Source organism: Arvicola amphibius, chromosome 8, assembly GCF_903992535.2.
Source record: "Arvicola amphibius chromosome 8, mArvAmp1.2, whole genome shotgun sequence".
Taxonomy (NCBI): domain Eukaryota; kingdom Metazoa; phylum Chordata; class Mammalia; order Rodentia; family Cricetidae; genus Arvicola; species Arvicola amphibius.
The window spans coordinates 45,775,051-45,787,470 of record NC_052054.1 but is presented as its reverse complement, the minus strand read 5'-3'; the positions used below and the strand labels follow the sequence as shown (position 1 = coordinate 45,787,470).

Genomic DNA, 12,420 nt, shown 5'->3' with positions numbered 1-12,420 from the left:
TCAGGGGTTAGCCCGTGGATTACCAGTCTTCATTCTTTTCTCTTTATCATATAAACAGTATGAGATGTATAGATATGAACCTCTACTGCACATATTCATATTATTATCAGAAAAAATTAAAGAAATCTCTTTTAGGGCAGAAAACAATAACCCAGGCTGGCATCCACTCCTGTCCTCCTGCCTCAACCTCCCTCACAGCCTCTGACTTCCATGCTATTTTTAAGTTTGTATTATAAGTTACAGGAGCCTAAAGCAAACATTTCTGCATCAAAGACAGTAAATCTTGGCAAAATTTCTGTAACTATTTTTGAAATGCTTCTAACTACAGTTTGCCCAAGCAATGATTTACCTGCTTTACTTATATACAAACATAAGTGTGTAATACATACTTTTCTAATCTTCCAGAGAACTCTCTATCCAATGTATTACCCTAAGAATAAGCACAGTGCTTGGCATTTAGTTACTTTATAATAAAGCTGAAAAATGGTCGATACCCAAGCTGTCATGTTATTTTGTCTTTTTGGGGGAGTAGCCAGTTTGTTTTGTTTGGTTTGGTTTGGTTTTTAGAGACAGAGTTAGTCTCTCCATATAGCCCTGGATGTCCTGTAAATTCACTCTGTAGACCAGGCTGGCTTCAATCTCATAGAGATCCTCCAGCCTCTGCCTCCTGAGTACTGGGATTAAAGGTATGCAACACCACTACACAACTATGTTATTAATATTTAGAGAGGAAGAATGCATGTCTTTCCAGCTACAGTATTTGGCTTTCAAGTTAATTCCTAAATATATAAGAGTTAACTTAAAAGGAAGTTTTTAAGCACAACTAAGTTGCTGTTGAAATGATATCATATAATATTGCAAAAGGGACAACAATAAGAAAATCTTTTCATGTCAAAACTGATTAGTCACACCTGACAAATGCATAGGTAGAAATAAAGAGACACAAATAATCTGGTCTCTTGATAGAAAATGGTTGTACACTAGTCTCTGCATCTGCTCCCTGGTCAGCAAGCCAACCCAACAGTACCAACAACTGTTAACCAGGAACTGGAAAAGCTTACAGTGTGCCAAAAGCCCATTTCATGTTGTAAAACAAATATTAATGATTTTATAAATAAATTACTAAGTAGAATATTTTACAGTTTGTAAACTTGATTCTATTTAAAGATTATTTTAGCCAATCCACAAATTCCCCCCCAAAAAAATCTAGAGTGTGGTGACAAATAATTAAAATATCCTGCATATATTTTGGAATTACAATTTCTCTTGCTTTCAGTGGTAAAAAAAATAAGTGGAAATCCTTGCTACCTTCTCATGGAAAAAAAAAAAAAAAAAAAAAAAAAAGATGTCATGAGGAGAAAACGAACCTCCGTTACCAGGAGATTGTGGTTCCAGTTCCTGCGAGCACAAAGCGTCAGATCAGTGAAACTTACCAGGTTAGTTACACAGGATGTTCAGGCAGCTGCTCAAAACTGTACCCTGCGCCACAGAACCCATATGCAGCCGAAGGTATCACAGCATTGGCAAGGTTTCGGGGTGAGCCAGGCCGGTGCTCTTCATCCCTCATCCAGGCTGGGCCATTCCTACACGCCTGGCCGTCGTCATGTCTCCATTTTTGCTATAGGAATTCTTTGGGTTTCATCACTTCTGTCGCGAGGGGACTAGCGGCTTATCTGTTTCCTTTTTGCGATGTGTAGAGTCTCTTTCCCTCTTAAAGAATATTGAGAGCCGTTGGTTTGGACCTTTGGATCTTAGATAGCTCGGAACATCACAGTGTGGCTATTTACAGTTTAGCTTAATGCCCATAATGAAAGGCATGCACTGGCTAAAGGTTAGCTCTTAGGAGAGCTCTCCACGCGGAAAGTAACAGTGGGTCTGCAGATTGCGCCCCCAGCGAGCCGGGCCACACAACTTGATGCAGAATGCTTAGGGTCCGTCAGCCACCGTACTGCTTTGAGGTTGGCCTAAGTTATTCAGGAAATTGGGGTTTGGACTGTGCATGCTTGGCAAACCGTAGCTTCAACACAATATTTAAAAAATGGAAGCCTCAATAGTGAGCAATGAGACGAAAAGAAAATAGGAATGCTTGAAATCAAGCATGTATTTTTTTTTTAAATGAAAGAACAAACAAAGCCGAAAAATGAGTAGACAATTTCTCTGAGGGTGAGTTCAAGACAAGGAAGTTGTTTAAAAAAAAACTCTCAGGATTTCACTACATATTAACTAAAATACTGCCTTATCAGGTTCTCTTGAGACAGAAAGCAACCACCATAGAGATCTAAGATACAGTGTAGCACCTTGGGACAGAATACTGTAGTCCTGGTGAGCTTATCACTCACCCGAAGTTCATGTGAAGCTACAAACAAAGATTGAACTCTGCAAAATACAGAATTCAGTCATTCAGTCATTCTGGCTAGACTACCAAGGGTTTTTTCTAGACCAGCGCTCGCTCCCATCTTGGTCTCTCTCCTCTCTCTCTCCTCTCCTCTCCTCTCCTAGACAGAATTTTCTATAGCCTAGGTTAGCCTTCAACTCACTGTGAAGCTGAGGATAACTGAACTTCTAGCTCTAGCTCTGGAATGCTGGGGGCTACAGGTTGTCGTGTACCACCACATCCGGTTCTTGGTGCACCGAGGATCAAGCCCTGGGCCTTGAACACGCCCTGGGTAAGCACTCTACCAGTCCCCGGAAACCTACACGGTGGAAGGAGATTCTCAAGTCTCACAAGGTTCCGGGAACTGAAGTCATCAGACTTGACAGCAAATGCTTTTAGCCACTGAGCCATCGCACTAGTAGTGTTCTCTTAATAACCATCTGAGATGTCAAATCTGCCTTGTTGTCTTCCATCAATAAGAGGCAAATATCATTTAACCTTTTGCAGGGGACCCAGGTTCCAACACTGCACAACGTGAGACCTTGGCCTGCAGTTGAGCGTCCTTTTGGTAAATGTTGACACTGAATGCAACAAAAACCTGAATGGGGTTGTGATGGCTCCCAACTTAACCACAAAATTTTGTTGTCTTGAAAAACTTTGAGCCTCTGTTCACCTGTTATTGTTAGATTTCTGCCTGCACTTTCAGAAATGGAGATTAAAGAAATACCGCAGCTACTCTGTGTCTCCACCCTAGGAATCTGAACATACTTCTGAAGAAAATAATTTTTTCTCCCTTTCAGAAAAGTTGTAAGCTGAGGCTCTTGCAGAGGACCCAGGTTCTGTTCCCAGCTCCCACATTACAGCTCAGTCATCTGTAGCTCTAGTTCCAGGGATCTGATGCCCTCTTCTGGATACCATGGGCATTGCATGCATGTTCTGCACATACATACATGTGGGCACAATATTCATACACGTGAAATTAAAATGCATAAATCTTTGGTTTTCTTCACTTGAACCCCTAGTGCCTTTTGTCCTGTTAGCATAAGCAACACTTGTAACTTTTTTTTCCATTTTCGAGACAGGGTTTCTCTGCAGTTTTGGAGCCTGTCCTGGAACTAACTCTTGTAGTCCAGGCTAGCCTTGAAATCAGAGAGATCTACCTGCCTCTGCCTCCCGAGTCTTGGGATTAAAGGAGTGCGCCACCACCACCTGGCTCACTTGTAACTTTTACTTCACTAAAAAGACAGACTTTTAAATGTGGCCTGAAAATTCAGGACATTGATTTGTTTGATGAGGGTATGAAAAAGAAGTGTTGTAACTTAAACACTGTGTGTTTTGCTCTGGATTTTGTAATCTAATGAGCACATGAATTACATGTGTGTAGACGTACTCTTATAGATGTTTGCTGTATTTATTCACATGGAGAAAAAACAGGCAGGGCATGCTGGGTACCTCCTGTAACCTTGGCACTCAGGAGGCTGAGGCAAGAGGTAGTATTGCCACCAATTTTGGGTCAGCTCATGCTACATAGTGAGTACCAGACTAAGCAGAGGTATGCAGTGGACGGAAAAAAAATAAAGAATGAAAAAAAAGCCAGGCATGGTGACACTGGCCTATAATCCCAGGGCTTCAGAATATGGAGGGCAAGAGGATCAGGAATTCAAAGCCAGCTTTGACTGCCATAGTGAGTCTGAGGCCAACCTGGGCTACATGGAAACCCTGTCTCAAAGATGCACAAGAGGGAAAAACTGATCAGAAACAATCTAAATGTAACACTGTGTGATCTATTTGTCTGAACTTCATGCTACTTCTCCACATGAGTGATTAAATTTCCTCCAGCTTGATGGACTCTGAGCAATCAGACCACTCACTTTCGGTGTTGAGAGCCTATGGAGGGGGACAGCTGTCAAGCATAAACTGTGCTGCCTTTAGAAACCACAGGGTCGCCTGGGACGCGACAGTGGTGGCAACACATGCTTTAATCCCAGCAGTTGGGAGGCAGATGCAGGAGGATCTCTGTGAGTTTGAGACGCACCTAGTCTAACTGAGTAAATTCCAGGGTTTTTACACAGAGAAACCTGACTCAAGAAAAAAAAAGGAATAGGAAGGAAGGAAGGAAAGAAGGAAGGAAGGAAGGAAGGGAAGGAAGGAAGGGAAGGAAGTGAAGGAAGGAAGGAAGAAGGAAGAAAAAGAAAGAAGAAAGAAAGAAAGAAAGAAAGAAAGAAAGAAAGAAAGCAAGAAAGACAAAAGAAAGAAATCATAGGGTCACATCTGCTGCATTCCCACTGGTAACAGAGAATTATGGACCTGGCCAGATTCTGGAAGAGAGAAAGAAAGAGAGAGAGAGAGAGAGAGAGAGAGAGAGAGAGAGAGAGAGAGAGAGAGAGAGATTATGCTCCTGCCTTATTGATAGTGTAGAGAGAAGATTCTAGAAAAAACTATACCTTAGAGGACAATTCACACCAGAACTTTACAATCTTCCACTAGTCCTAAGAGAAGCTCCTTGGGGAGGGGGGGGGCGAATCATTAAAATGGGCCTCTGTGGAGAACATTCAAGATACAAACAGTAGTACCATAGCAACATTAATATTGGGGGCTGAAGAGATGCTTGGGATTAAGCACACTTGTCCTTCTAGAGGACCAAAGTTTAGTTCTCAGCATCCTGTTATTTATGCTCCAAGAGATACATCACCCTCTTCTGACCTCCAGCAGGCACAAAACCCACATACAACAGATGCACACAGAGAAATATAAATAAAATGTATTCTTAAATGATACTAATATGGTTGCTTGATGGGCTCTAGCCAGTGTTAGCCCAAAGAAATAAGTAAAAGGGAAATAGCAGTGATGGGAAAATAGACATACTGCAGAGGAAGTCATGCCAATGAGGAAAAGTCACGCTAGCCATACATGGAGTACATACCCATGATCCCAGCCCATGGGAAGGGGCAGCAGGAAGATCAGGGGTTTAATGTCACCCTCAAATACATACCAAGTTTCAGATCAGCCTGGGCTACAAGAGACATGAAACACATTTTTTGGAGATATTGAGACACAGAAAATGCCATGGTAAATGCTGAACCACTGAAACAAACTCAAGGAATTTTGACAATTTGCCAAAACATAGAAACGAGTAGAGTGAAAAAACTCAGAAATTACTGATTTTTTGATTAATCTTTCCATTCGGGATTATTCTATTTACAACTGAACTACTTTTTAAATAGGTCTCTTACTCTGAAGTCCAGGCTCACCTAGAACTAACTATGTCACTCAGGCTGGCCTCAAACTCAAAACAATCCTCCAGCCTCAGCTTCCAGAGTGCTGTGGGTTACAAGCCTAAACAGCCATGCCCAACTTACCAGTTGCTTTGTGATCTGTTGACACAAAGCAAAACAAAAATTGTCTATATCATAATCCAAATGGAAGTAGAGCAACCTCGGTTTACAGGAAATTTACTCTTTCTGTAAAGAAGAAAAACATTTATTCTTCACTCCCTATCCATTCGTAATTGTTGAATTTTATATCATGAAGCATTTATTACGACTCAGAAACTAAACCAAAAAATAATGATTTGCAATATAGGTGTGTTAGTGCATGCCTCCAATCCCCAACATCTTGGGAGGTAGACAGGACAAGAGTTCAAGGTCATCCTCAGCTCCATAGTGACTTTGAGGCTACCCTGAGTTAATGTTAAACCTTGTCTCAAAATAAATGAACAAAATCTTCCTTCCACTACACATTAAATTTTATCTAGAATAAGAAAAATAATAATATTTTAGATTTCCATTCTTAAAAATGATTGCATCTGACAGCCTGGTGGTGGTGGTGCACACCTTTAATCCCAGCACTCAGGCAGAGGAAAGCGGATCTCTGTGAGTTCAAGGGCCAATCTGTTCTACAAAGCAAAGCAAGTTCCAGGACAGCCAGGACTGTTTACACAGAGGAAACCCTGTCACAGAAAAACAAACAAAAAAATTATAGCACCTGTATGATAAGAGTTCATAGTCTGTCTATGTAAACATTATTTATCAACGTATTTTTCTGATATGCTTTGAACATATATTTCTGTAAAACCTATAATGCATGATACCTTGCAAATATGTCCACCTATCTTAGTGTTGGATGTCACAATGAATATTCTTTAATTTTGGGCAGGGGGCCTCACCTGCCCCCTGACTCCTGAGTGTTGTGATTAAAGTGGTGGCCACCACGCCTGGCCATAAATATTCTTAATTCATCTATCATCTTTTTATGAGGCCTAACCCACGTGAATATTTATATAAATACATTAACACATTTGTTAAAATAGGAAGAAGTACTCCTATTATAATTTTGTTTCTGAAAATAATTACTGTAGTAAATAATATTCAGTTTTTTATTTTGTTTTCTTTTCTTTTTTTCTTTTTTTTTTTGTTTTTTTGTTTTGTTTGTTTTTTTGTTTTTTTTCGATACAGGGTTTCTCTGTAGTTTTGGAGCTTGTCCTGGAACTAGCTCTTGTAGACCAGGCTGGCCTCGAACTCAACAGAGATCTGCCTGCTTTTGTCTCCCAAGTGAGGGGGTTAAAGGCTTGCACCTTCACCGCCTGGCTAGTAATATTCAGTTCTTGTTGAATTAGAGACGGTTCTTGACCTTCAAATGCAGGTAGTAGAAAAATGGAGTTAGGTGGTGTCTCGTTACTTTATTCTTCTCATCCCCCTGCTGCGGGTTTAAACTGCTTGAATAAAGACTTGACGTTGTTTTCTTTAGCCATTTATATTTAAAGAGGGGATCTCAATACCCACATACTTTCAAGAGAGCCCTTGGACCGCTTAGGTAGGAATTGTGTCAGCAAGGAGAGCAAGCACTGTATTTCAGAGTCATTTACGCCTTTGCAATGATACAGTCCAGTTTGTTCATAGAAGGAACTAGGAAACGTACCAGATTTACAAAAACACCTACCTGTCTTTTTCAACTCCTCTATCTGAATTTGCAACCCTTGCCATGGGTATTTGAGACAAACCTTTCAGTACTCATAGGAAATGAGGAAATTTCACAATGCAAAACAGTTGACAAAATCTTTCCACCATAGAACAATGTATCGTTTACTTTTCTGTCTAATGACTCTTCTCGTAGATTAGGTTAGTTCACAAGCACAGAACGACAGGAGACAGCAAAGCAGGGCGGCGGAGATGAGGGGACAGCACTGTTGAGAAAGCTGCTAACTGGCCCATTAATGACCACCTGGGGCCAGAAAGAAACTGCCTTGGGGCGTCTATCAAGGGTTGCTATTTTTAAAATTATCCTCGGGGAGAGGGAGGCCTGCCCTAGAGCTTTTGCAGAGATACAGCTTCTTTGCTTTTGTATATCGAAGTTTAATTTCCTTCTTTTGAAATCTACACATAGCTCACAGTTCTCAGGGCGTCTGGTGCGTGCCTGGGTTGGCGCATAGCTGCTGGTTGTTGGGTTTGAGTCAGGGTCTCTATGGAGCCCAGCCCACAAGATTAAGGGCATACGAAGTTTTAACGTAGCAAGTGCCAAACAAGCCAAGGCTAACCACAGCCCTGACTTTATATTGTAAAAAGGTAATAAAGTGAAATTTAACTTTGGAATGTATGTAGAGCGATTAAGCCTTGGTTGGTAGAATGTCCTGGGGTCCGTGAGGCCCTAGGTTCTATAGTACAGGAACACAATAAACGGGGGGGAGGGTATAGGGAAAACACATACATACCACACACAATAACTTTAACTCTCCCTCCCCTCCTCCTTCCTCCCTGCCCCCTTCCGCTCTCCCTTCCTCCCTCCCGCCTCCTCCTCATCTCTCTCTCTCCTCTCTCATCAACTCATCCTGGGTAAATCTCTCTCGCTCCTCCTCTCTCCTCTCGCATCTCTCTCTCTCTCTTTCTCTGTGTGTGTGTGTATAATTAAAATATTTGGCCTTATTGCTTAGAGTTTACACTCAGAAAAGAGTCTCTCTCAAGTCCAACTGGATCAAAGACCTCAACATAAAGCCAGCCACACTAAACCTTATAGAAGAGAAAGTGGGAAATACACTTGAACGCATTGGCACAGGCGACCACTTCCTAAATATAACCCCAGCAGCACAGACACTGAGAGAAACAATTAATAAATGGGACCTCCTGAAACTGAAAAGCTTCTGTAAAGCAAAGGACATGGTCAACAAGACAAAACGACAGCCTACAGAATGGGAAAAGATCTTCACCAATCCCACATCACACAGAGGTCTGATCTCCAAAATATGCAAAGAACTCAAGAAATTGGTCACCAAAAGATCACATAATCCAGTAAAAGAAATGGAGTAGAGAACTAAACAGAGAACTCTCAACAGAGGAAACTGAAATGGCTGAAAGACACTTAAGACACTTAAGGAAATGTTCAACATCCTCAGTCAGCAGAGAAATGCAAATCAAAACAACTCTGAGATTCCATCTTACACCTGTAAGAATGGCCAGGATCAAAAACACTGATGACAACTTATGCTGGAGAGGTTGTGGGGTAAAGGGAACACTCCTGAATTGCTGGTGGGAATTCAAGTTTATACAATCCCTTTGGGTGTCAGTGTGGTGATTTCTCAGAAAATTAGGAAACAACCTTCCTCAAGACCCAGTAATACCACTTTTGGGTATATATCCAAAGGTTGCTCAATCGTGCTACAAGGACATGTGCACAACTATGTTCATAGCAGCTTTGTTTGTCATAGCCAGAACCTGGAAACAACCTAAATGCCCCTTGACCAAACAATGGATGAGGAAAATGTGGTACATTTACACAATGGAGTACTACACAACAGAAAAAAATAACGACAGCTTGAATTTTGCAGGAAAATGGATGGAGCTAGAAAACATTATTTTGAGTGAGGTAACCCAGAGAGAGAAAGACAATTATCACATGTACTCATTCATAGGTGGTTTTTAAACATAAAGCAAAGAAAGCCAGGCTACAAACCACAATCTCAGAGAACTTAGACAACAATGCAGACACTAAGAGACTTACATAGATCTAATCTACATGGGAAGCAGAAAGTAGAAAAAGACAAGATCTCCTGAGTAAATTAGGAGAATGGGGACCTTAGGGGATAGTTGAAGGGGGGAGGGGAAATTCAGGGAGGGGAGCAGAGAAAAATGTAGAGCTCAAGAAATATCAATAAAAAAACAAAAAAACATAAACAGTAAGATAGCAAAAAATCAGTCTCTCTCTCTCTCTCTCTCTCTCTCTCTCTCTCTCACACACACACACACACACACACACACACACACGCACACTGATATACACATTCAGCCGGGTGTGGTCGTCCAAGCCTTTGATCTTGGCACTAAAGACAGAAGCAAGTAAATCTCTGTGACTTCCGAGCCAGCCTGGTCTACAGAGCATTTCCAGATCAGAGACGTGTGCACAGAACCTTTATTTTCTGGTGAGCTTTGCCCCACATATTAAACACTCTGACTTAACCATGGTCTCCTGACCTACTATGGTTTTATGCTTCAGTACAGTGTATATAACACATAGCATACAAGCTACTCTGTCATTGACACACATTTTTAGTTGATTTCATATCTGCACTCACAGAAATTCACTCAAAAACCTTGCTCATTACATGCTTGTTTCGTTGGTTTATTTTTATTTGAATACTCATTCAGGCAATACAGGCATGGTTAGTTATAATCGGTAAGAATTTTTTTTTTTTACCACACTGTGGCGACACACACCTTTAATCCCAACCCTTGATAGGCAGAGGCAGGCAGATCTCTGATTTCAAGGCCAGCCTGGTCTACAGAGCAAGTATCAAGATAGCCTGGGCTACACAGAGAAACTCTCAGAAAAAAACATCTCCATATTGTTTGGTTTGTTTTGAGACAAGGTTTCACGTAGTGGAGGCAAGCCTTGAACTCAATGTGTACCTTGTTTAACTGAGGATGACCGTGAACTCATGATCCTCCTGTCTGAACCTCCCAAGAGCCAGAGTTACAGGTATGGACAACCATACCCGAGACACATTCAACTTCTTACTCAGTGGGGCAGTGGGCTGGGGATCGGGGGCAGAAAGATGTAATAGACATTTTCCAGGCTCAAGACAATAGCAAATTCCCAAAGTGGATCTACTGGGCAATTCGGGTCCAGCAGGTTCTCCCGGCTGCTTTCTTCCTTCTTTCCTCATTCTTCTGTGAGGGAGTTTGCCACCTCTTAAGTTCTCGGAAACCCTTGTGGGTGGGTTCTGCATGATATCCTCCTCACCAGGTCTACGTTCTGTCCTGCAGTACCGCTCCTGAAACGGACTTAACCGCGTAGGACTGTGGCTGGCTCTCCCCCGCAAGAGCACCTATCCGGAAATGCGCAAACGCCGCTAGTGTGTATCCATTCAGCACCCCTCAGATTCAAGCAGAAGTACAGCGACGCCAAGTCTGGGGATCTGAGTCAAAGCCATGCTGAAGCATTGTGGAGATTTTAAATGGAGGGAATAAAGAAAGGCAATGTCAGGGAACATGAGAAATCCTAACTAGAGTGCTGTCCTCCACCTCAAAGGCCTCCTGCTATGAATTGGCTCGCTTCACTTGATGCAAGTGTTCAGCATGCAAGCCCCGCGATAACCCAGACCTAAGAGCGATGCACACCTGCTCTATGAAGGTCATAAAAACAAAAGGTGATCTGAGGAAATGGAGAGGCAAGCAGGCCGCAGAAACCAGCAAGGAGATGTAAACCTTCTGCTAATGGCTTACACTGTGAAGCATTAGAAAAACGACTCTGTTTTCAATACAGGGCATAACCTAGGAGTGTGAGTCAAAAAAAATAATAATCATTCGGGGGGGAGGGGGGGTCAGAAGGGAAAAAAAGACTAGAGAACGAACAGTCTGAGAAAAAAGAAGCAGGACAGCAACCTGGCTCATGAGTTAAGGTGCGTGCTGCCAAGCGTGCCAACCCGAGTTCAACACCCAGGACCTGGTGGAAGAACCACCCGGAAGTTGTTCTCCTCAACCCCCAAACACATAACTCGTGAACACACATGAAGTAATAAATGCATTTTTAATTAATTTTGAGATTTTATTTATTTTTATTTTACGTGTATGAGTGTTTGCCTGAATCCACCGATGGTCCATGCACCACCATGCAAACACACAGTACCTGCGGAGGCCGAAAGAGGTGCAGGAGTTACAGACAGTTGTGAGTCACCATGTGGGTGCTGGGATATGAACCCAGATCCTCCGGAAGAGCAGCCAGTGCTCTTAACCACTGAGACATCTTTCTCAATCCAATAAATGTAATTTTTAAATTAAAATAAAAAAGGTCGGGAAGTGGTGGCACACGCCTTTAATCCCATCACTCGGGAGGCAAAGGCAGGTGGATCTCTGCGAGTTCGAGGCCAGCTAGGTCTACAGAACAAGTTCCAGGACAGCTAGGGCTTTTACACAGAGAAACCCTGTCAGAGAGAGAGAGAGAGAGAGAGAGAGAGAGAGAGAGAGAGAGAGAGAGAGAGAGAGAGAGAAGAGGACAAAACCTCTTGAGGCCATCATCTCTTCTGTATAGTCTGACCTTAGAAACTGGATATCTGGGCACACAAAGCCCAGCCTGCTTCTAGAGAGTCTGGGGATGAGAATTTTTCCGGTCCAGCCTCCCAGCACAGCTCTGAGAAGATCGTCTTTCTCTCCTTCTCCTGGACTCAGAGCTTGCTTAGTGCCTGACAGAAAGCAATGAGGAACACAAGTGTGAACATCCACCCTTACCTCTAAGACCACTCCTTCCTTACTGCTCTAACTCGGCTCAGTGAATGCGGTTCTCAAAACCTTTGCAGGTGAGGAAACGTAGGCTTCGGCAGTCAAGTGGCCCAGCTAGAAGTCAAACTGAGGTACCTGTAAATCTCTAGTTCTTTGTGAAAGTGCTGACTTCCCTACTCTCTCCGGTCGTCTCCAAGTGAATTGAGGCTACAGTTTATGGAACTAAAAATCAGCCATGGAAACTTTGACATGTAAGTTCCATTCTTATATTCCGCGTCCTTCACAGCATCCTTCTCTCTCACTGTTGGCTACAGGGAGAGCATATATCGAGATATAATTCCC

At 42.4% G+C, this 12,420-nt stretch overlaps 1 protein-coding gene across 1 annotated transcript in view; it reads right to left on the bottom strand.

Annotated features, from left to right (window-relative positions):
- Nucleotides 1-2,785, bottom strand: part of LOC119821699 (proto-oncogene tyrosine-protein kinase ROS-like) — a 28,038-nt gene extending 25,253 nt beyond the window's left edge. Inside the window, exons 1-2 of the mRNA XM_038340835.1 lie at nucleotides 2,538-2,785; nucleotides 1,434-1,449 (exon numbers count right to left, since the gene is read on the bottom strand). Coding sequence (XP_038196763.1) covers nucleotides 1,434-1,449; nucleotides 2,538-2,785 — 264 coding nt within the window. The remainder of the gene's footprint in view (nucleotides 1-1,433; nucleotides 1,450-2,537) is intronic.
- Between the last annotated feature and the right edge of the window lie 9,635 nt (nucleotides 2,786-12,420).